This window comes from Rhipicephalus microplus, chromosome X (assembly GCF_043290135.1).
Source record: "Rhipicephalus microplus isolate Deutch F79 chromosome X, USDA_Rmic, whole genome shotgun sequence".
Classification (NCBI taxonomy): Eukaryota; Metazoa; Arthropoda; class Arachnida; order Ixodida; family Ixodidae; genus Rhipicephalus; species Rhipicephalus microplus.
Window position 1 is genome coordinate 65,530,584 of NC_134710.1, and position 25,671 is coordinate 65,556,254.

General features: G+C 43.0%; 1 protein-coding gene across 1 annotated transcript in view; it reads left to right on the forward strand.

Annotated features, from left to right (window-relative positions):
• The window catches only part of flr (actin-interacting protein 1 flr), a 58,033-nt gene that overhangs the window by 22,692 nt on the left and 9,670 nt on the right, over nucleotides 1-25,671 (forward strand). The window contains exons 13-14 of the mRNA XM_037426936.2: nucleotides 8,013-8,123; nucleotides 23,583-23,750. Coding sequence (XP_037282833.2) covers nucleotides 8,013-8,123; nucleotides 23,583-23,750 — 279 coding nt within the window. The remainder of the gene's footprint in view (nucleotides 1-8,012; nucleotides 8,124-23,582; nucleotides 23,751-25,671) is intronic.

A 25,671-nucleotide genomic window follows, 5' to 3' on the forward strand; every position in this document is an offset into this window, starting at 1 on the left:
GCATCTCGGAGGCAATGCTTTAGTTTATATGGTTCAAAGTAGGGACAAAGGTTACGTCTCCCATAATTTTATCGACAAAAACATTGTGAAATTCATTTTGACGTACTATACTTCAGTTTTGCATTCGCACTGCAGATACTTGCGCACGCTGTTTTACGTCTGCTCTCATTAAAGGTGAGAGACATCGGAACAGGAGACAGATAGATCACGTTCGTGCGGCTGGTTTCACGCATAGTTGCATTGCCAGTAATTTGAGCCTCAAGGAGCGTGGCGATGGCTGATCACTTCAGCCGGGATAGAGTTTTTTGTTCAGATTACTTCATGTTGCATAAATAGAAAATACCTTATCAAAGCAACTTCCGCAAGGTCGAAGACATCGGCCTGTTTTCCCTCCAGAAGCTTTTGCCAAAAGCTGCCCGTCATGCACATAACAACGACCACGTCTGCCAGAACTGCTTCAGACGCCTCAGAGATACGCTGTCTTCGTCTAATGGCTTCTCAGCTGAATAGCTGATGAGTTTTTGCCGGAAGAAGAAAAAGGCAGCAAATCAAGAGTGGTGCGTAAACACGCCTGAAGCATTGTCACATATGTGACTGGAGAAGCTGCATGCGCAAAATAGCAAAGTTCATGCAGAGCCAAGACAACTTACCAGCAATTCTACAGTAATTGTGAAATGCCACCGTAACGTTTATAACCGCCACTTTCAACCATCAGATCTAAAATGCAGTGTGGCCAGTGGTTCAAGAACTTCAAGCAAGCCTATGAAGCGTGTTCTTCCTATTAAGAGCGCATGCGTTTGTTGACACTGTTGTCGAGCGATATAGAGCGCCGAAAACTCCAAGTGTTTATACCAAACTTGTCAGCTTACATGATATACAGATCCCGACACTGGCGCGTAAAACACGGGATATGGTTAGCACCAAATGCGGTAAAAAGACACGGCTGAACCCAATGGACGTCCAGGCAGCTATGGCTTCCTACTCCAAAGATGAGTATAGCTGCTTTCAGCAGAGTTCCAACAAAAAAGATGTAGTATCTGTTATCATTGACGGAAAAAAGGAGCTTGTTTCGAAAAGGTTTATGACCCGTTCGGTGTGAGAGGCTTACCGTCTCTTTAGAGAAGCTAGTCCGAACACGTCTGTTGGGCTCTCAAAGTTTTATTCACTGAGGCCGAAGTGGGTTCTTCTTGCACCACACCAAGAAGTGTGCCTTTGTACATACTGTGCTAATGCCACGGAGTGTGTTTCTGCTCTACAAGACGTCACCGATGGTGCCTACACAGCGGACTTCTTGGAAGAACTATGTCTTTGCAGCTCCCCTACAAGTGATTGCTTTTTAGGCCATTGTGACTATTGTGCTAAGAAGGACGCTCTGACAACCACAGGTTCAGGAATCCCTGAAGATATGGAGGTAGCCTATGCAGTATGGGAAAATGGCGATTTAGTAAAAAAAACAGCCCAGGCAAGTGCTTTTCTGCGAGAGCTAAGTCTATGGTTCGTGAAGTGGATTACCCATGATTACATAAGATACATTCAAGAATCAGCGATACGCCAGGCGAAAGAGAACCAAGAAAAAGAATCTTGCATTTTAACTTTGATTTCGCCGAAAATTGGACAGCCATTTTACCGAATGAGATACAGTCGTATCACTGGCACAAAAGACAGGTGTCTATATTCACGTGTGTCGTCACAAGGAAGCAATCAATTCAAAGTTTTGCCGTCATCAGTGATGACACATGCCATGATGCTGCACATGCCTGTTTTGCTCTAAAAATAATCCACAACTATATGAAGCAACAACTTAAGCCTGACACGTATGTTACTTATGTTTCTGATAGTGCATGCAGTCACTTCAAAAACATGTACCAGTTGTTCGAGTTATGTCAGAAAGATCATATATCAACAAAGTGGATTTTTTCGGCCACAGGACATGGCAAGAACTCTTGTGACGGTGTTGGTGGCCTACTAACGCATCAGGCTATGCTCTACAACCTCAGTGCGGCAAGCTCAACTGTGATTATGTCAGCATCCCAAATGGTGGCGCAAATGAGCACGAAGCTCAATGTCAAGCTGCTGTGCGCAAATGCAGACGAGCTAGAAACATTCCGCCAGTTTAAGAAGAGCCAGTGGAAATTGTTGCCACGTGTTTCAGGCATACGTTCTTGGCATGTTTGGCTAAGCACATCTGAGGGCACTGATCGTGGTCATGTTTTGTTAGCGTCACGTACTGCTAAATGTGATCTGCAAAAGATGCAGCTATTTTGAGTGCATCTCTTGTTTCACGCAGTCACTACCAAAATACCAGTGAGGGTACTTCAAGAGCATATGCTTTTTCTAGCGATGCCCAACACTTGCGTTGGAACATTTTCATGTTTGAGTTTATCTGCAAATATAGACAGATGTTTTGCAACTGAGTTATAGTGTCGAAGATTTCCTCCATTAGAGCTGTGTTATCAGGAGCATAAATGCACCTTCATGGGTACGTATTTGTCACAGTGCTAAAACAGCCTTTCTTCACCAAATGCGGTCACGTTTACTCGCGTTTGAAGCTTATTGCCGCATTTCCGTTCCGATTTCTAGATTTCTCAACTTATCAGCGCATTCTCGAAAAGCTCTGATTTGTACCACGAATATTGTCGCTAAAAACAAAATAATGCAACATGTTTTTCTATATTACTGTATGATGGTCTTCGGTTGTTTATTTACAAGATTTTAAGAAAAATCGAAGATGGGGTTTCTTTATTATTCAAATTTCAGGGGAGTCCACTTTTGCCAATATGAGAACTTTGAGTCAATATATAAAAATTTACATTTGCCCTAAGGCAGCAATAAATTATGTACCTAATGAACACACTATATCCTTAAAACGTGTCAAGTTTGAAAACGCTGCTTGCATTACTTTCGGAGAAAAAAAAAAAGGAGGGGAATACGTAACCTATTTTAAACTGTCGCAAAATTAGACATTTTTAAAAGCTATCTTCTTAAGGTCTGCAAACTTGAAACCGTATGAATTCATTCTTCATTAGACATACATTTCAGGTAAAAAATATCTTCCTTGAAACAAAAGTATATGTCTTTTTATAGCATCTGCAATTTTCGAAAATGACAGGTGACGAAGTTGCTGCCTCCGTGTTGGTGAAGTTTGATATTTTTTTTCTCGTAAGTTATGCGTTAATAATACAACGAAGTTGACTTTCGGGCTACCTGGTGAGAAGTGGACGAAATATAAAATACTCAATGAAATCTAAAATATCAACTTTTGGACCCGTGTCAATCTCTCGTGGAATCACCCAGCTTCCCTTTCTGCACCCTTTAATTGCGCACGCTTTTTTCTGATACACCAAAGCAGCGCTGAGCAGCCATATTCCCATTCGCTTCTGCGAACTCAACAACTTCTGGTTTAAACGCAGCTGAGTACTGCCTTCTTGTACCGCTACTCATATTCAGGGAACGAAAAAAAACCACTAAAAATGAAACACAATGTCAAGCGGAGCGAGATCTTAGAACAGATTGGAGGCAAATCACGAACACACACAAAAAAAAAACAGACAAAAGAGAGAAAAAACAACAACCTGCTATTGGATTTGAATGCGAATATGGCCGTGTCCAGCTTCTCATGCACATGTGTGACGTCCCCGCAAACACGGACGGAACCCCGCTCCTTTCAAGATGTGTACACTCGTTTCTCAAACCCACGCATAAAAAAAACGGAAAAGAAAACCTTCGGTGTAACGAATGGGCATTCCGGAGTGGAGTACCGGAAGGATTATTTCTACTATTCTCACGGGCTCCCCCTCGCAAACACGAGGACCGGGTGGCGCCTTGTCGTCTACAGACCGTGTGACAGTGTACGGTGGAGATGATCCGCGCGCACCCTTCAGATTTGTGGCATGGGGGAGCAGCAGAGCACCTTTTGTTGGTTCGGAGAATGCGACGCGGCCGCAGCGCCTGAGCCGGGTCCAGTATGACTTTCCGTCAGCCTCCGTGGCTCCAGGGCTCATTACTGCGTTCTGCGCGGATGGCCGCTCGCGGCGGTGAATGACGAAGAAGCGGCGGCTACGTAGAATTTCGCGGGAGACGCCGAGCTGCATGGAAACGTTGAGACTTGGTCTGGACATTGGCTCACCAAGTACCGGAAGCATCGGGACCATTGTTCACCCGTAATTAAAGTGTCTTGGGACAGCTCGCCTATCTCTCTCTCTGAGGCTTGAGTTTGTACATTGTTACTTGCTCGGCCTTGTTTGGGAGAGGGTTTTCTACTGGTGTAGGCCGCGGGGGTGGCTGCCGCAGATGATACACTCCGACTGAGAAGAAAATATGCCGCGTGGATAGCGGCGATTGGTTTGGTGCCCCGGTAGGGCAGAGTAGGAACCCGAGAAAACCGGCCACGTGTCAAGGAAGGGGAGAGGCGAGGAGAGTCTTTCCCAGGGGAGAAAAAGAAGTAGACGGCGACGGAAGGGGACAGATCAGGCCGCGACGCGAAGAACCAACCTTCGGCCCGACTCGAGCAGCCAACTCCGAGGCTCCGACTACATGGACATTCTGTGAGACGAACTTCACCTCTTTTACTTGAATGAGCTTTGCGGGAAGGAATGCGGCATATTGAGACATTGCGTGGTTTTATTAATTTATCACTTTGTCATTTGTGTCGTCGTATGTTTACTCTGTATTGAGGCACCGTTGTATTGTCACCGTTACTCGCTTATGTATCCTGTTTTGCGTGTCGCAAGTATTTGCTAATGTGTTACCCTTTTGTGTAACAGAGATGTCGTTCACGGGCAATATGTGCGTACGCCATTTGCACTTGTTATTCAATTAAATGCGCCCATAATTAAGAAAAGATCGCGACGTCTCTTACTTCCCGGCCCCGGCACGAATCCCTGTATGTGGAAAGTGATTGAGACACTTAGCCAAGAGGGAACCGGATAAAAAGGGGGTTGAGGGGCTTCCCTCTTTTTGGTGATCGGTGGCATAGTGGGGACGTCTCACATGCAGGCAACATGTTGCCAGACAGCGGTGCACTGTCGGCTAGACACCACTAAATAAGACGAGGGGCGACTTTAGCTCGTTGTTTTATTGACATTATCTCGACTTCTATTCTTGTTTATACGGTACTTATGCGGTACTAGCAGAGAATACAAATAATAATAATTTGTTATACACTGCGACTATCATCTTATATCTTTTAGAAACTGCATTTCAATTGTTCTGCCATTTTTACACTCTGTATTCTGCTTTTTGCACATGGATTAAACTGACTGACACTTGAATTAAGGTCGTTGGTAATTGGATTAAACATGTAGTACTTAGATTAAATTAACTGGCACGTGGCCTAATTGAGTTTGTGCTTAGATTAACTGTTTGGCACATGGGAATAAATAGCTTGGTACTCAGATTATTTCAATGTTGTGCGGATTATTTAAGCTGGCACTTGAATTAATGCCAGCGGGATAACTTGTTGTTTCATTGCAACAGGAACTAAAGAAAAAGTCTGAATTTATGAAACAGAAGCAAGTAACCGCATATACATGGCCAAAGTGCCTTATGCAAATGATATTGCAGACTATTGGCTATACTATTACATAATTTTCTGCACTTTGCAATCTTCTTGTCCTTCGTAATTGAGGACCATAAAACCCATGCCTGCATTATTGTCACTGGTAATGGCTACTTGCTGCAGTGGTTGATGGGAAATATAAAAGAATCGGACTACTGCCTTGGTTGCCCTTCGGCTAATGCTAAAGAACATGAAGTGCCACATGCACTTGCCAACAGCTTGCCTATGTCTACCACATTGCTCAGTGAGGTTTGTGGGAATCGCGCACACCCACTATCGAGAAATAGCCCCACGTGTTGTGCACCAGCGGTGCACGAGGCCCACCTGCACTCTTCAAAAGGGGCAACCTGCACACTGCCCAGGACACAGGTGCCTTGGTTGCCAGGAAAAACTGGTGCTGCTACTCGCGCTGGTCGATTGCTGCTGCCCAGAGATCATGGCCGCCGCGCTGCTGTCTTGTGTCACAGGGCCGACCGTGCCGTATGCCGCATTTAGTTCAATTGTTTGTTTTGATGTGGAGCCTCCGTCGTCCTTGCTTTAACTACGGTCGGAGCACAGCAAGCCCGATACCCACAGGTTTAATGGCCAACTTGAACGAAACTTTAGCTGAATTTATAATGAGGTAGTAATACATATATAATACATATTGACCAAGCTAACCCCTAGCCAGAGTGTTAAAAATAGGCTGACCCACTTTACATCCGCACAACTAAATTGATGTTGCTGACGACTGCACGAAGTATGTCACACTATTTTTTTGTGCTCTGCGTAATCGCTTATTTAAGGAAGATTCACTAACTTTTAAAAGGAACGAAGCTGTGCGGAAAATCCCCCTTGGAAAGCTGTAGATTGGTTTGCAAAACCCCTGATTAGACCGGTTCTAAATTTCTATATTAGTTGTTAGGGTTTTTCTGCTTAGTGCAGAGGCATGTGAAGTATAGAAAATACCAAGTGACATGCCCATTTTTGCACCGTAATTTCGGTGCTCTCTTTGTTTCGCCTGCATTACACAGTAGCAGTGGACCACATGTGCTGTGGGTTGAAAGGCGACAGGAGAGTGACGGTCGGAGCACAGCAAACCCGATACCCACAGGTTTAATGGCCAACTTGAACGAAACTTTAGCTGAATTTATAATGAGGTAGTAATACATATATAATACATATTGCCCAAGCTAACCCCTAGCCAGAGTGTTAAAAATAGGCTGACCCACTTTACATCCGCACAACTAAATTGATGTTGCTGACGACTGCACGAAGTATGTCACACTATTTTTTTGTGCTCTGCGTAATCGCTTATTTAAGGAAGATTCACTAACTTTTAAAAGGAACGAAGCTGTGCGGAAAATCTCCCTTAGAAAGCTGTAGATTGGTTTGCAAAACCCCTGATTAGAGCGGTTCTAAATTTCTATATTAGTTGTTAGGGTTTTTCTGCTTAGTGCAGAGGCATGTGAAGTATAGAAAATACCAAGTGACATGCCCATTTTTGCACCGTAATTTCGGTGCTCTCTTTGTTTCGCCTGCATTACACAGTAGCAGTGGGCCACATGTGCTGTGGGTTGAAAGGCGACAGGAGAGTGACGGTGCTGGTTGCTGTGCGAGGAGGAACCTTTCGCTTGCAGCAGCAGAAGCAGTAACAGCTGTGTCTGCTCATCCCTGCCGTGTACCAATGCACAGGAAGCATATCGTTTGTATGCTGAACGTTAGGCAGGACTGCAATGTGGTGGGCAAGTAGGCGTGTTGCATGGTATATTTTGTTTTGTGGGCACTTCTAGTAAGAAGCGGAAAGCACAAATTTAGGAACTCTAATAGGGAATTTCGCCTACTGATTTCCAACTTTTTATTGAATATTTTGTGTAGCTTTGTTTATTTTTAGGTTAATTAATTATCTTGGCTAATAAAGCAATTTAAGCAAAATCGCAACTTACACCATGCAGTAGTAAGCAACATGTATATGGTTGCATTTTCGCAAAGTGTGTTAGCATGTTCTCAAACTCTGGCTACAGTCAGCTTGGGCACCCTGTATACAACTGATGAAATGTTAGCAAGGTAGCATGGCTCTTAAATACTATTATAGTTTTCTTTTGAACAACCATTAGGCAGCACCGAATCACAAGGCGCATGCCACTCTTGTGGTTATCGGGGCATAGGTCCTGGTCTCAGAGATGCTCCAGTGCCTCCTTATTGGGAGGCCATGCAGAAAGTGCATTCTTGGTTGTGCCATTACTATGCATCACTATGGAAAGTATTAATGGTGACATTTCGTTAGATTTGGTGTGAAAAAGTGGCTTATGTTTTGTAGCTTTCGACGACTCATCTGCTTGTTCTGCAAACACAAAATATTTCACGCAAGCTCTCCTATATGTCTACCATCAAAAAATAGGCATTTTGTGGGATCTAAAATTTTGTCCTAGTTATGATTTGAGCTAGTTGTCTTTCACTTTTGTTTCTGATGCAGATCTCGTTGGTGGAAAATGAGATGAAAGTTGCAACGCATCCTGTGGACTATGAACCAAGCTGTGTCACTATGCATCCCCAGGAGCCAGACTTTGCTGTTGGCGGGTCTAGGGTCAGTGCAATTCTTTTGCCGCTGCTTGTAGTTTTTTTTTTATTGGAAACACTTGGGTGTGAAATTTTGTTTTAGCAGAGAAGGTCCTGAAGTTCAAAAGTGCAGTGGGTAAGTACAGCCTGTTAAAAATATCGATGAAGGGGCGGAATCAGAATTAAGCAAAGGTTGCATTGTAATTTATACAAGAAAGACATAACAAGATATGTAATATGCATATGCAGTGTGCATTATGGTTGACCTTTGCAATATGCATTATGGTTGACCATCTATGAATCTGTGAAATTTGTACAATTTGACTCCAATGCTCTGGAGACTCAATTTAAAATGAGTGGAAGTGATTGGACAAGTTATAGTGTATTTATGGCAATTGATTGTAATTGTAATTGTTTACTGTACAGTTAGCTATGTCATATTTCTTAACAAAAGAAATTCAATTGCATACCTAAATTAGTACTAGTATATCTATTAGTTATCCCATGAAGACAAGCGTGCTCTAAAAAAATGATGAAATTTTGTAGAAACACCCCACATCAAGCATCTTGCTAAACGTGGTACTGTGTACTAAAATATGTCACCCAGAAGTAATATATATGAACTCTTAAGTAATAAGAATGACATTCAATTTAGCATTTGCACAAAATTTATACTCTTTATTTCGACTAGTGCACAGAAGTGGATATAGAAAGTAAACACTGACATTGGCAAGACTCTGATGAACATTGATTTACAAAAGGTAATAAAATAAGACCTGTCTATCAACTGAAAAATTTATTTAAAAATGTGCTACTGTACAACAGCCTTGATGCCAATTTTAAATGTTCGTAAGGTTTCTTCATTATTTATTCAGTGTTAAAGGAAATGAGCTGGCAATTTCAAATGATATATACCTATTTAGAATATATTGTGGTATTCAATGGATTGGTCATGGAAGCATTTCTTGTACAAAGAATCTTGATGCAAATATAAACTGTATCAAGCTCACTTCAAATTTTTATTGTGCACAAAGAACAGTCGTGCCTATTATTATGGTCATGGTTTACGTCTTGAAACTTGCATATAAACGAAAATTAAGGCATCTTTTCGTAAATGCCGAGAGAAAATTTTTAGTAACAAAGAAAAAGGTAAAAAAGACAGGCAATGACACCACTTGAAGATTTCCATGCTAGCTTTGTGCAGCGCCATAGGTTTTATTAGTGTTTCCAAAGGCTTGCATGCTTTTTGATAGGTAAAAATGAATTACGTTGGGTTCTAAGCAAGTTTCTGAAATACTAGTTGAGCCAAAGTGGTCAAAATTTCAAGTCAGTGAAATCGACACCACACTCACATTAACTAGGTGCTTATGTTTCATTATAAAATTCAAAAATAAAATTTTTCCCTTCTTTATATATGCAAATAATGAACCAATGACGGCAAAAGTAATTACTGTAGAGTCATCTAGGAATAATTTATCAGTGTAAACTTATGTAGGCTTCCAATTAAGTGGCCCATCAAATTCATGTCTGTCATCATTGTAAAGATCGATTTCATGTGTCAAAATGTTGTGTGTTATAATGTAAAGATATTGCCTGTGAAAGAAGACCACTGCAATATAGTACTATAGTGTCCATTAGTGCTCATATTCTCTATTATGGGCTTATTGTCTGCTTATACTTTCTGTTTTGCTTAATCTGTCTAGTTTTCTCGTCTATAATAATAGCGCGATATTGTTAAAGAGCTCATTATGCAGAAATTCCAGTGTCTGCATCGTTGGCTGTTAGCGAAAAATCAGTGTTGTCTATGATTGGAAATTTGAAATAGATGCAAATAAATAGAAATAAAAATCGACAATTCAAGAAGGCATCAGACACAGGACTTCTGCGTGGTAAGCAGGTGTTCTACCACAGAGCCACGCCAGTGCTTTAAACTGTCTCGGAAGGAAACCTTATAGGAATGTCATGTAGTGCAAGGGATCTTTTTAACGCATGTAATATTGTGTGGCAGACGCTTTTATGCGTAAAAGTGCGCCAGGCATGAAAATTTGTGAATTGCGCGACAAGTGTGTGGTTGAAAGGCCCACCTATAAAAAAGTGCTGTTTAATCAATAAACCTTAAATGCGTAGCTAGTACATTACAGGGTATACAGATGAAATTGTGAACATGTGTAAATTATTTTAGCTAGTGCTAGTTTTCTGCTTTTTAGGCGCTGTACTTATAGATAGTGGTGGGTTCTAAGTTTTGGTAGCACATGCCTTCCAATTTGCCTTCTTAGTGCTTTATCATTTCTGTCAAACTGCATCATGATGGAAACACCCAATATTCCTTTTGATTTTTTTCATTAATTAGAAATATGCAAGTTATAATAAAGGCAATTTCTTTTTATCTGGAAAAAACTTGAATGCAGAAAAAAGGGACTAGACTACAAATGATCGCCTACGTCATTGATCAACTTTAATTTTTACTTTTGAAATTTACGACTATAAAAACGTACCCTCTCCCCCCTCATTCATTAGACTATTCTATACTTGAAATATTCTGCTACAAAAATTGCTCTAAACACAGTTCCAGCTGTCCCACTCTTGTTCATATCATGCAGTGCAATCAATAAAGAGGTATAGTTTAGCGTGAGCGCAATAACCAGGGTTAAAGGAATAGCGTTACTGTGCCGCAAGGGTTCGTTGTGGACAGTGTCTTTTAATTTAGTGGGTTAGCGTTTACGTGGTTTACAGGCCCGAGGTGGGATGGTGGCACCACATAGGGTGGCTAAGTTAAAAAACAGTGGGGTGGGGGAGGAATGAGAATGTTCACCTGTATTACTGTGCAAAGCAATGTTACTACTTTTTTTAGTAATAATAAAAGTAAACAATTATGAACAATGCACCAAAGACCAAAGCATTCATGTTGCTGATTTGTTAACATGAGTCTTCTAGTCGGGCCTAGGTGCGTTCGAGATGGGAAGCGATCTCAAAATCTAGGCTAAGTTATCTGTAATACTCGGTCGGCGAAGCTACCTGAAGACAAGTGAAGTCATTTTACACATTTTTTGGCTATGAAATGATTGAATGCGTCCTCACCTACGCTAAATTAAGTCCAAAGCGGGTGGTAAAAACCGCCACCATGTTTTGCGTACGCTATGTAAACCATGCAGACATGTTAAAGCAAAATCTTAAAAATAGTGTGCGCACAGTACACGGTACAGGGCTTATAGCATGCTGCGCATGCGCATTTTGATCCTGCTAAGTCCGCCAAACTACAGCAGTCTAATTTTAGCCCTGGAGCTCAAGGCCATTATGAGGGGAGTGGAAAGTTCCAGTTATACATGATGTTTCTATATAAACTTTTTTACATACAAAAAGAACAAGGACTGAAAGGAACAGCACAGACAGCATGGTAACTTGAAAGGAACCCTGAAACGGTTTTGAAGTTTTGTTAGCATTTAGGCTAGAACGTCATCATTTCATTTGCGCCACAAATTTAGTGACATGCCGCGTATCAAGGCCACTGCATGTACCCTTCTCAGCTCATGACACGCTGGAATCGCTGGTGATCACAGCGCTGTCATGAGCGCACTCGACGGTTTTAGCTTTGCCCAGTCATAGCTTCGGAGATTGCTCGCCAACAGGTTGCGTGCAACCTCTGAGACCATAGCTCAGTGCGCCCGGAAGCACGCATGCTATCTGGTAGCAGAAACAAAGATCGCAGAGTAGTTGATATCTGCTTCGACAGATGCCGCCACACTACCAAATTCTCTTATTTTATTCTCCTGTACGGCAACAGCCGGCAAAGGCATGCGAAAAAAGTGAAAAAATTCGATAATGATCACCGATAAGCTTAAACTCGGGCAATGTGGTTGTGTCTTCAAGGATGAAGTTACAGCCGCAGATGCATGAATCGTAGCTTAAACGGGATGGCGAAAGCGTGACGCTCACTGCAGCGACGAGCTGAGGGCATTCTACCTGCCAGATGCCTCACAAATTTCACATTGTTGCAGCTTTACAAGTCACTGATTGGTAGATGTATGGTACACAACCTAGCTAGGGCTGTTCTTTGTGTCCAAGAAAAGAAATCTCAAGATGAACAATATTCATGTTAACACGGAGCACATTGTGACACAAGCAGACAACACTCACTGCTCATAGGAGATTCTGCTATGTATACATATATATCTGATGAGATACATCACTGGGCACTATGCGCGCTTAAGGGGAGACGCGGGTCGAAAAGTCGCGTTTTTTTTCCAAATTTCACCTTTTCTGTTTTTTGTTGCTTTATCATCTTTATACATTATATTTTGACATCTGAAAATATCACAGCGAAATAAGCATCAGAAGTCAGTGAAAAACGCGTCTGAGTGAGCGGCAGTGACGCGCGGCATCACGAAATTTACACAAAACGGGCTGCTGTTCGCGTGCTCGCGGGGCCGCGAAGAGAGCTGTCCGCCATATTGCGGCCGCTGGCTCGTGTAGAGTTGTCCTTACTCTCCACGATCCCGGTTCTTGAAGTCTCGTACGTTCACGAAAAATCTAAAAAAAAAAGCAACAAAAACCATGACCTACTACACTCCTGACCTGTTCAGATAGCGGGGTTCCTATGGGAGCGCGTGTCCCCGCTCTCGTTCAATCGCTCGCCGTAGGTGGCGCTACCTATAACCTGTTCGTCTGCTACTTTACGGCTGTTTGGACGGCGCTAGAGTAAGAACGGCTGCATTCCGTGATGAACAGCCGGCATATATGTGACTATTTTTTCACTTAGATGACTGGTCAAGTAAGCTGTTCAGTGTGACGAAAAATTTATTGCACACTGGTGGACAAATGCGAGAATCCGTAGACTTACATAGTGTAGGACAGCATATGTGATGTTGCGTCCATTTAATTGCAAAGAATTTGTGAATGACTTTTGAAATATTTGTTTCAAAATTATTTTTCATTAGTGCATAATAATTACGCAATATGAGTGCTCTGTTGGCCGAAATATGACCACGAACACTCAAGCTGACGTCAGCGAACAGGTGCTGCCTAGCGCCACGCCGCTCGTAGGTGACGGCCCTAGCGGCAGAAGGTATGAACTAGAACGTGGGCGCTGGAAGAGGTGCTCTCTGGGCAGGTCAGGAGTGTAGTAGGTCATGACAAAAACAGTCTTTTCCCGCCGTTTCAAACCGCGCGCCACTAACGCAGGGCCGCCATTGGCTGACAGCACCCGTGTTTTCTTGCCGTAGTTCGCTTCACTGTTTTCCGGAGTTATTTTTCGCTGTTTTCGTGCGATGGCAAGCCCGAAAAAGGCCGTTGCCGACCATCGGAAATACAGAAGTAAGAACAAGTTCAGAGGGAAGCGGCGGAGGACGTACAAGAAAGCCACCGCCAACGAAAATGTCCGCGACGGGCCAGCGGCCGGTAGGCCTAACATCGACCACGGCAACGTCGACCATGGCAACTGCGACGACGAGATCAACGCTGCAGTGAATTTTGTGAGTGCATCGCAGAAAAAGATCGCGTTATTCGAAAACGACGTCAGGCCGAATGCCGATCGTGCCGAAAGCGTAGTGCTGTGCGAGTTGGGTGCATTGACGGCCGTCGTCGCAGGCGCGGCATGCCCCGTTTGTCACGAGAGTAAACTCGCAGTTCGGGCACCGAATAAAAAGCGGAAAGGCCTTTCGGCGTTTCTGGAGCTACACTGCGAGAATGCGGAGTGCTCGGAGAGCATCCTTTCGTCCGCGTACTCGTCGAAGCGGGTCGCGTCAGATGGCGGCCGCGGTGCAAGCAGAAGCTACGACAGCGGGAGTTCGCGTGACGCCTTTGCCGTGAACCTGAAAGTGGTGCTTGCAGCGCGTGCCGTCGGTATCGGGCATGAGCAACTTTCACGATTTTGTGCAGTAGTTGGATTGCCAAACCCTATGCACCATAAGACCTTCCATGCTATCGGCAAAAAGATTCACAGTGCGGCAGTGAAGGCTGTCTGTGAAAACATGCAAAGGGCACGCAGCGTCACCAAAGAGGTGGCTGGTAACAGTGACGTGCCAGTCATGTTTGACGGCACATGGCAAAAAAGAGGCCACAAAAGCCACAATGGTGTGGGAACTGTAGTGTCCTTGGACACTGGTTTGTGCCTGGACTATGAAGTGCTTTCCAACTTCTGCCTGGCGTGCAGTTTGCATAACGACATGGGAGGCGATGAAGAAACATGGCAGGCGTTTCATCATCCCGTTTGTGAGAAGAATTGCGACTGTTCTTCGCATGCCATGGAGGCCGAAGCTGCAGTGCGCATTTGGCAGAGGACTGTGGACTATGAGACACCCCTGCGGTTCACCATCTTCCTAAGCGATGGAGACAGCAAGGCCTACAACGGGGTCTGTGATGCCAACGTGTACCCTGACACTCCAATTGAAAAAGAGGAGTGCACCAACCACGTGGCGAAACGTCTGGGCACCGGCCTGCGGAAGCTGCCAACGCCACTTCCACGAGGGGAGAAGCTGAAGGAGACCACCATCCAGAAGCTTCAAACTTACTTTCAGGTGGCCATTGTGAACAATCGGGGAAATGTCCACAAGATGTACACTGCCATATGGGCCTCATGTTTGCACTCGTGCTCAACAGACGGTGCTGGAAGTCACAAGTTCTGTCCTGCAGGCCCAGACTCGTGGTGCAAGCACCGACGTGCTGAGGCGCAGGGCCAGCCTGCACCGTGCCACACCCCCCTCCTGACCAAGGCCCAGGGTTTGGCAGTCCTCCCAATCTACAAGCGTCTCACAGATGCGAAGCTGCTTGCCCGGTGCCTCCACGGCAAGACACAGAACGCGGCCGAGTCCCTGAACAGCAAAATATGGCTGCTGTGTCCAAAGACCCGGTTTGCTTCCCGGACTGCTGTGGAAACAGCCACAGCCATTGCAGTCCTGTGGTTCAACCGGGGCCACGCGAGCTTTGAAAAGGTGCTGGAAGAGCTTGGGGTGCTTCCTTCGGAGGCCCTGGTTACCCTCAGCGACCGCCGAGACAGCATGCGCATGCACAAGATGAATGTGCGTCAAACCGCTGAGGCGAGGGCACACCGTCGCAGTGCAGCCAAGAGGGCCCGGGTGGAGGAGTCCTGCCGCACCAGCCGGGAAGGGAAAACCTACGGTGCTGGAGAGTTTTAGACAACTGATATTCCCTCTGGACATGTGTGTATGTGTTCAGCACAAGTTTCGTGCTACTGCGTTTTTCATTTTTGTAAATACAGACTTTCAAACTTTCAAACGCGTTTTTCTCATTTCGCAATTTTGGCCAATTTGCATTTTTTGCGGGAAGTGTTTCGGGCACTTAGAATGGTCATACGACGACGAAATTTGGCACACACATTGAGGAGAGTGCGTAGGGTGCCGATATCTACTTGAATCAGCACAACCTATCAGCTGTAAATATCTATTAATAAATTTAATGGTGGTCGAGTGGAAAAAAAAGGGTAGTTTGCTACACAGATGTTTTTTTCATAGTTTCAAAGTTGGAGCACAATTTCTAGCTAGATATCGGCACTCTATGGCTAATAGGGAGCAAAAGGAGCCATTGAACAACTCTCTGCATGAACATTTAGTATGCGCGAAAGTTCCCGGAAAACTTATCAAGTTTCACCATTACTTGAAACACAACTCCCAAACTATTGCACTTATGTAAAAACTGATTACAGATTTGGAATCAGGAGGAAAAACTGCATCAGTGGTCCAATTTCTGAAGCTCTAAGTTGAATAACAAAAAAAAAGTGCTTTCGAGGAGCGTCTCCCCTTAAACATGTATAGGGCAAGAGAAGTTGAAAATTCGTTCGGTTGAACTGCTGCGATCTGCAGCGAATCATAGGCTGAAAGTCTTGTAATAAATTACACAGTTGACACAGAGAGCTTGAATCTGTCTTCAAATGATACTTAGGACCTACTTGCTTTACTTGCTCAAGGCGTTCTTACAAAAAGTCAAAATCATTTCAGGGTCCCTTTAAAGCTATGTAAGCATCTGATTTCTTTCACCTGTTGTTTTTTTAGTGCACTATTAAAGGGCCAGTAAACAACCCCAAGGTCCAAAAATTGTTATAAAAAGAAATATGTATATTTTTACTTCGTCAACATGCTGCCGCAACAATTTTGCGAAGATATGCTATACTAAAAAAGTCACCGTGTTTACAACATCGCTTTCAGCTTGTTTCAAGTTTCTGTGCGGTCTCGCCACTCTTCTCTCTCGGAGAAGGGAAGGCGCAGCCTGTCGTCATGACTTCGCCCTATTCGGCAACGTGACAGGACGTCAGCATTTGATGTCATCGGCGAACTCGATCAGTTGCTATGAACTTCCGCTTGCTGAGATGCCAGGCTGTTTACTGTTCATTTGGTGCCGATGCTTCTTCATAGCCCAGTCGCACGATTTGCAGCCGACAACGATTTGCAGCAAAAATGCGCTCGAAAACGTGGACATGCAATTGGCCCGATTTTTTAGGAGTTAGCTGACTGTTGCATTGTCTGAGAGCAGCAACACAAAACATAAATAATGGGTTTAATAGTGGGGGAGCTGATCAACAGGTGGCGCAACAATCTGCTCGCTCCCGAAAACTGGGCCAGTGACGTGTCCGGATTTCGATATATGGAGCCTACAGGGAGTTTCGCAACTCGTGTGATTGAATAACTCTGTCGTAGCTGTGGGGAGACACTGTGGGAAGCGGAACTGTCGTTTACTTCACTACTGTTTGTTGACACCTGGTTTAGACCGATTGACGAGCTGGGTGCTGCGGCATGTCGCTGATCATTGAGTTGACGTCACTGCGCGTGGACGGAGGTTGGTCAGGTGCACGAAAGATGCGGGGAATCGTTATTAAAAATGAAGGCCTTGTGCGGCATGCAGTGCTGTAATATTAAAAAAAAAAAAACGTGATTGCTGCAGCCTACTCTACGATATGCTGAGCTTGTTTGGGGGGTGTACAAAAAAAAAAATGTCGGAGCCTGTTGACTGGCCCTAGGTTGGATTATGCACATGCTCAAGCTTATCCCCTTTCATGATGTTACCTTATAATGTCTTGCCTAATTCTTTAAAAATTGTGCCTGATAGACTAAACATAACATGTTAATGCTTATTCACTTGCAAGTACTGTGACATCCATGGTCAACTAGGTAACCTGAAAGCAACTCCTAATTATGCAAAATTAGCTTATGCGTTGTGGAAGTTTATTGACGGTGGCGGCAATGTGAACAATTGGAAGGGGGTTTTATTGGTAGTGTCATGGACTGGTGTAATTGTGAAGTGTTAGTATGTTATGGATATTTTCAGGTGTCTCAAGTGCAATAGTCTCCTCTTGTTCAGAGATTGTGGAAAATAGAACTTTACGGTACTTTACAAATGAGAGTAGTATTCATGTGCACTGATTTTTTCACCCTTTGGTATCTGCTCGGGTGGCATTCTCCAGAGGCATATTAATTTAATACTGGAATCTTTGCGGAGCTTGACTGCATGGCAACCTATGAAACTGACATATTACAGACAGTTGCTCATACACTCACCGAATTTTCCACTGAAGTCTTTCATCGCATACAATTTATCAAACTTATTTCGTTCACATGAAGATACATTTTATGCGAAAAATCGAGAACAAAGCCACATGCTCACAACTAATAAGCACTGTGGTTGCTCCATTTGCATTGGATTCTCCCTTTTCAACGAGTGAACAAAAATTGCAAAACATATCATGTGTATGTCCTATAAACACGGAGGACAAGTATACTAAGCTATAAAGGTAATGGGCTAAATTTTTTCTGCTGTTTTTATTTGTGAGTATACTAAGTTTTTAGATTCAACAGGTTTTCTATTGCAGTGGGGTATTGTGCATGTTCTGTCGCTCGCATTGCACTTACTGCTTAATTGTCAAATTGCATTTATGCCTCAGCCGTTCCCAAGTTGAGGACGTTATTGTTGGCAGGCTTCAAGCCTATTTTATTACTCCAGTAGTAGTTAAGTAATGGTTAGGCACACTTTGTAATGCAGTAGTTCAATACCAGAACTGAAAATGAACACATGATTAAACAAACGCCATATCAAGGCACAGAAAATTCTAAGGATGCACTTTAGTCGCACGCTGTTTGGTGAAGTGGCAACAATGTGAGGATTAGGTGCCTCCACTTTGTTGACTCTCATGTGCCTAAACCTATTTTAATGGAAACTTTTAACGCTGTCTCATCCTTGCAGTGAAGAATTGACATTAAAAGGGGACACAATTGAAACAAAAATTTGTTTAATCTATAGCTTAAGGCAATGAAACTTTCACTGTTTACATAAGTTGTTATGCTGATTTCAAATATTTAATCAGTTTTATTGTAAGTTACATGGTTTTGTATTGTACCAAGAAATAGTATACCTTTTGAGCATACTTTTTCTGCCTGTAAACTTTTATAGTTGAATAATTAATGGCTCATATTGCTCTGTAGAATGCAAATAACTATCAAGAAAGCGTGCATAAAACATTTAAATAAACCAGAAATTGTAATGTGAGAAGCGTTAAATGCTTAGCCCGTGCTTATTGCCCAAGTTCATAATATTCATATAAATAATATCATCCTTTAAAGGAAATAATTGCACTTTTCACATGTTAAGAAATATGTGGGAAAAATTTAATTTCAATCCAGCCAACAGAATTACCAAAAACATGATGTTTAAACGCAAGAAGTTGTCTAAAATTCCATCTAGAGAAAAATGCATTTTAAACATGGAAATGAAAGCTCATCTGTGTGTCAGTGATGTGCTTTTTGAAATGATTTGTTCTATTATGAGAGCTTCGGAATTGTGGGTATTTTGAGCATGTGACTTTGGTGAGCTCATGTGAAATGCAATGACAAGCAGCCAGGTAACAATTTCCAGAGGACTCTAGACAATGAGCTCTTTTTAGTTTTTTATAGCCACCTTGGGCTCTAAAGGTATTTTAGCCGACTTCAAGTTTAGCTACAATCTTGATTTTTTTTTCTTTTGGTCATGAAAGCAGGAAAACTAAACTTGTGAAAGCAATTAAAAACAAAAAGATTATGTAATTTTGGAGAAAACTTGGGTTTTTCAACGAGAATTTCCACTTCATAAATGCTCCATTAGTGCTCTCACTTGTGTGTCAAAGATTTATAGACTTTTAGCCAGAATCTCATTGCAAATTTCGTGACCGTTGCATGGTTTTCTCAGAAGTTGGTTTCATTTGTGGTGTGTTGGGAGAATATTAAAATTTGCATGTGTGTTGCATCTACTTCTTAGTAGGAAGAAGAACTGAGGGGCTTGGTTATATTTAAAGTGCAGCTCTTTGGTGTTCATTTCTTGGAAGAGCATTCATTGGCCTCGGCATAATGGAGTAAATTATTGCTCTGAAAGATTTCGTGGATTGCGCATCTTGAGTCGTATGACGCTCTCCAGCTTTGGCCCTGCGATTCTCGCCGCTTTAACAGAAAATAACAAAAAATAGCAATAAGTGATAAATATTGATAAAAGTACACTATGGGGGCTAAAAATATATATAGAGATCTCTAAGTGCAGTAGCTATCACTGAAACAGAAAGAAAAGATACAAAATAAAAGTGTGAGAAAAATAAACAAAGATGAGAAATAAAACAAGAATGGAAAATTAAATAGCAAACTAAAAATTATATGTTGCTGTACACTGTTGTCCTTTATGAAAAGAACACGGGAGCGCGTGGCCCGCGATCTTTGGAGGCCGCCAACAGCGCCATCAACTTACAGCGAAAAAAAAACGTGTTCGCTTTTGCTGTCATTTATCGATGAACAAAATAACCAGTCACCGTCAGTCTCGAGGTGTGCGCTCGCCTCCAGACTGGCCGTGGCCTGTAGGAGCACCGCTTGATATGCTCCCGCTAGATAGCGCAACCGGCGATGCCTGCAACGCGTCATCTGCTGCGAATAAATCGAGCGTGGTCCATGATTGCAGCCTACACATAAAGGCACTGTCCTTCGCAACTCGCTCAAAGTGCAATTCACTTATGCCAGTTGTGCTTCGACGAAACTAGAGATGTCTAGGCAAGAAGTATGCACTCAGGTTAAGGCATGGTTGTAGTTTTCATTTTGTAAAGTGTATCAGTGTACGCCATGAAAATTGTCTTTCGAGGTTGAGTCCCACTTACCTGGAATGTAACACTCTGCCAGCCGAGAAAAAAAATGGTACTTTGGCTTTAGTAATATGTGCACTTCATGCTGTAATGCCATGAATAACCCAGCCACCCTTACCATGGTTACAGCGAGCGAGATCTTGCCGTGTAAAGAAAACTTGAAGGAAAAAAGTTTCATATGTTAGCAAACATTTAGCTAAATGCATTTGCAGATAAAAATCATAATCATCATAATCGCAAAATGACATGACACATATCAATATGTTGACATAAAAAATACGAAACATTGTCTTCTGTCTCGAGCACCAAGGAAAAACAACTGAATTGTACTGTTATAGGACACTTCTCAATACCTGGTGGCGTCCCCATTTGTTGCGACAACAGCTGCCATTCTTGAGGGCAGCGAGTTGTACAAGACAGCTGTCAGTGACCTGTCGCTTTTCAGCCGCTCCCACTCCTCCTTTACGGCACCCCAAAGGTCGTCAGCAGAGACTCCGTGCAAAGACTGACTCGCTAGTGCGGTTTTCAAGAGTTGTTTCGGATGCCTTAACACCCTGTTCCTGAAGAATTTCATGAGCTGTTACCCGCAATAGTCGCTGCCTCTGCAGCTACTATTGCAGGGTCTTCGTCCGTAGTCATTGCTCGTGGTCTGCGCCTATGCAGAGTGTCCTTCACATGGCGTTCTTTTTTGAAGGCCTGCACTATCCTATCTACTGTATTTAGAGGCCTTTTCATAATTGAGGCAATTTGTCGCTGACTGAAACCAGCAATGCTGAGCTCAATAACTTTTTCTCGTTCCTCAGGTGGAACACCTGCCATCTTGATGGCTCTCTGACTACTGTCCCACAGAAAAGAAATTAAACTTAGCATGCCCATATCCCTCCTTATCAAGTCACCAGGCTACGAGTTGCGCATCCAAAATTTCCCTCTCGCAGCATCTTCAAGCTCATGCACTCATGTAAACTAGCATAGTAAATTCTATCTTTGTCTCGGTATTCCTAAATGTTCCTCGACACGAACTTGGTCCACCAACTCAACTGATAACAATCAGGGTCACTGGATGACTACGCACTACACGGGGTGCGGCCTGCTGCGTCGCCCGAACCCGGCGTGAGGAGGCTCGTTCTCTGCGACCCCGCAGCAGCGCTACTGCTGCGGGACAAGCGCACGTGGATGAGAACGTTTCTTTGGTGGTTTCTGCATTCTTCGCGCAACACGTTTAGATTTCATAGTCGCGAAAGTTGGATATTCGATTTTGTTTTTTCCAGAGTCTCGTTGCAAAGAATTTAAGTTTGCATCCAGCTATTGCTTGGCTTTTATTCATTGTTTTTCTCTTTTCATTATGTTAATGTAAGTACATCTATTTCGTTTGTCGCAGCTTCTTAATATGTTCAAAACTTAATCCTCATGTGTGCATGAATTTTAATTTATTTTCTGCTAATCCTCATTTTAATTTATAATTTATTATTTAGTGTTTACTTCATTGGGGTATACCTGTCTTTTTTTTACTCTTCACTCACATTCTGCATCAAAACACTTGTCCTTGTGTCTTTCTATCTGGTTGTTGTATTTTGTTATTTATGTTATTTATGTAACAGATATGAATGTAAATGGATATTGATGTCTTTATACTCAAATGAAACTGTGCGGAAAGGAATGTTAATAAACTTAGACTGAAGCCCCGAATCTCCTACATCTTTGTTTCGTGTGCAATATATATCCCACTTGTATGTGCTGTTCAGATGAAAATAACCTGGCAGCATACTCTGAAGATCGGTTTCTTTTTCCTTCATTTATAATTTATTGGCGCCCTGTGTAACAGGCATAGCGACTTTGTACCGTTACCACTAAGCTTGTTCTAAATAAAAAACGCCAGAGAGCGCGGACTCAGATGCGTGAATGCCGCGTGCCAGCAAGCAGTTGCACCCTTTGAAGGCTGTATCGTAAAATATTTCAGCTTTGCCGCCTCGTTCATGACACTAGGAAAATCTTTCTAGCCACTATAATCTCTCCAACTCGTACAAAGAAGTCGTGCACTACTGATTCGTTCCGGCTTCCCGGGGAGAGAGCTGTCTCGTACTATCAGCACCCCCACAGGAAAAAGTAGCAGCAAATGTCAACTTTCTTTTCACAGCGGCACCCACACAAACCGGTTCGACGTAGCAGGCCGCACCCCGTGCAGTGCGTAGTCATCGAGCGGCCGTGTAACAACACTGCAGCTCGCCTGAAAACCATGCAGCTGTTTTCATGGAATGAAAGTCTACAGACAGTGCATTTAGGCATAGCAAGTGCTGGCGCAACACGCTCCATTTATTCGCAGCAGACGATGCGCTGCAGGCATTGCCGGTTGCGCGATGAAAGCGGGAGTGTAATCCAGCAGCGCTTGTGTACCGGCCCTGGCTGGTTATTTTCTTCGCCGATAGATGACGGCGAAATGGAACGTGTTTTCTTTCGCTGACGGTTGATGGCGTTGTTGGCGGCCACCGCAGAGCGCCGGCCACGCGCTCCTGTGTTTGGTTTCATAAAGGACGACAGTGTACATACATCATGTCTTCTTCTAATTCTTTCCCTCAATGTATTGCCAAATGAAAAGACAGAGGTGCACTCATGCTTCGCGTTAGGGGTATTTTTTCGGTGGTAATTTTTTCAGTGACAACAATATGGAGTATTTTTTTTTAATTTTTCAAAATGTTCGTGGCTTTTAAAAGGCCTAGAATGCTAAAAACATCTTTTGGTGATTTGTGTGTTAAGCAGCAGTGCTTTAACATGAAAGTCAAACTGAAATTGGGCATTTTACACTTAAACAAGTGTCTGCATTCTGGTACACTTTTCATGCAAAAGCACTTATTCTTTGAAGATCAATTTTAAACAAAGCTCTTGTGGGAAAATTCTGGGGCCACTGATGGTGCTTGTAGAAAGAGAGGAATCACATCGCAGTGAACACTCAGCAGGGAATGAGAACGGCAATGTCATCTACATTGGACGCTATTCAACATTCACAATTTTTATTGCTGGTTTTGTTAAACCTATCACTGTAAAAACATAGAGACAAGAAATGGTTTATCCCGTTGTTGGAGTTGCTTTAGACTTCTTGCTATGCTTGTAGCAGTAAACAGTTGTGGATACCACAGAACAAGGATGACAGCTGCTGCTAGACATGTGGCTATGCTGCTCAGTGGGCAGCTTAATTTTACTTTGCCATTCCTTAGATAGGAGGAGAAGGTGATGGATCGCAGTTTCTATCAACCTGTTAAGGCCAATGAATGGGGCTTGAAAGTATGAATGTCCTCTGCTGACCAATGTCTAAATGACGGAAGTCGGGCAATTGTAGTTGCATTGTCCCAGCATTTTTTTGACAATAGTTTACTCTTTTTGTCCTGTATGCACTCTTAGGATCACAAGGTACATGTGTACATCTTGAAATGTCACAGCATAACAGAGAAGAAAGTTTTGGACCACAGTGGAGCAATTACAGATGTCAGATACTCGCCTGACGGCCAGTACCTGGCTGCGTCTGATGCCAACAGGATGGTTCGTCTGTATCTCAGCTCAAGCTATGAGGTATGGCATGTGAGCTCATTTTGTATCCTTGTAAGCATGCGGGCTCACTCCTTTCACATCTGGTACAACTTGGTGAACTAGCATGTTTTTTATTTTAGCTATGCAGGTCTTATTCTTGGAGGCAGTCTAATATGAGCATTTCAATAATATTGCAGCCTTTTAGACGGAAAAAATATTAATAAATGGTAGTGTTGACTTAAGCTTTCTATCTACCTATGAGTAAACTTGTTCATTTTATATTTGCCTGAACTCTGAAGTCGTGAGATGAAGCAAGAAGTTCTAGCTGCGTAACATATTTGAAACATAGTTCTGCAGCTTTCAAGGATTTCAGGGCTTTTTTGGTATACTTAAAAGTGGCCCTGCAATACATATTTTTTTTAATATAGTCAGAAAATGTCATCCATCATTACTGTTCCACTAACGTGCGACCCTGGTATTCATCATCATCATCATCATCAGCCTGGTTACGTCCACTGCAGGACAAAAGCCTCTCCCATGCTCCGCCAGTTAACCCGGTCCTGTGCTTGCTGCTGCCAATTTATACCCGCAAACTTCTTAATGTCATCTGCCCACCTAACCTTCTGTCTCCCTCGAACCCGCTTGCCATCTCTGGGAATCCATTCAGTTACCCTTAATGACCAGCGGTTATCCTGTCTACGTGCTACATCCCCGGCCCATGTCCGTTTCCTCTTTTTGATTTCCACTATGATATCCTTAACCCCCGTTTGTTCCCTAATCCACTCTGCTCTCTTCTTGTCTCTTAAGGTTGCACCTACCATTTTTCTTTCCATTGCTCGCTGCGTCGTCCTCAATTTAAGCTGAACCCTCTTTGTAAGTCTCCAGGTTTCTGCTCCGTAGCTAAGTACCGGCAAGATACAGCTGTTATATACCTTCCTCTTGAGAGATAGTGGCAATCTACCTGTCATAATTTGAGAGTTCTTGAGAAATGTGCTCCACCCCATTCTTATTCTTCTAGTTACTTCAATCTCATGGTTTGGCTCCGCAGTTATTACCTGCCCTAAGTAGACATAGTCTTTTACAACTTGAAGTGCACTATTACCTATCTCGAAGCGCTGCTCTTTTCCGAGGTTGTTGTACATTACTTTCATTTTCTGCAGATTAATTTTAAGACCCACCTTTCTGCTCTCCTTGTTCAACTCTCTAATCATGAGTTGCAATTCGTCCCCTGAGTTGCTCAGTAATGCAATGTCATCGGAGAAGCGCAGGTTATTAAGGTACTCTCCATCAACTCTTATCCCTAACTGTTCCCATTCTAGGCTTCTGAAACCTCCTGTAAGCACGCGGTAAATAGCATTGGGGAGATTGTGTCCCCCAGCCTTAAACCCTTGTTGATTGGTATTCTGTTGCTTTCTTTATGAAGCACTATGGTAGCAGTTGATCCCCTGTAGATTTCTTCCAGGATGTTTATATATACTTCATCGACACCCTGATTCCGCAGTGTCTGCATGACTGCTGATATTTCTACTGAATCAAACCCCTTCTCGTAATCTATGAAGAATATGTATAGTGGTTGGTTATATTCTGAGCATTTCTCTATTACCTGATTGATAGTATGAATGTGGTGGATTGTTGAGTAGCCTGTTCGAAATCCTGCTTGTTCCTTTGGTTGATTGAATTCTATATTTTTCTTTACTCTGTTAGCAATTACTTTTGTAAATAGCTTGTACACTAAGGAGAGCAAGCTGATCGGCCAGTAATTCTTCAAGTCCTTGTCATCTCCTTTCTTATGTATTAAGATGATGTTAGTATTCTTCCAAGACTCTGGTACTCTGCCCGTCAGGAGACACCTCGTAAACAGGGTGGCTAGTTTTTATAACACAATCTGTCCTCCATCTTTCAGCAGATCTGATGTTACCTGGTCCTCACCAGCAGCTTTGCCTCTTTGCATGCTCTCCAAAGC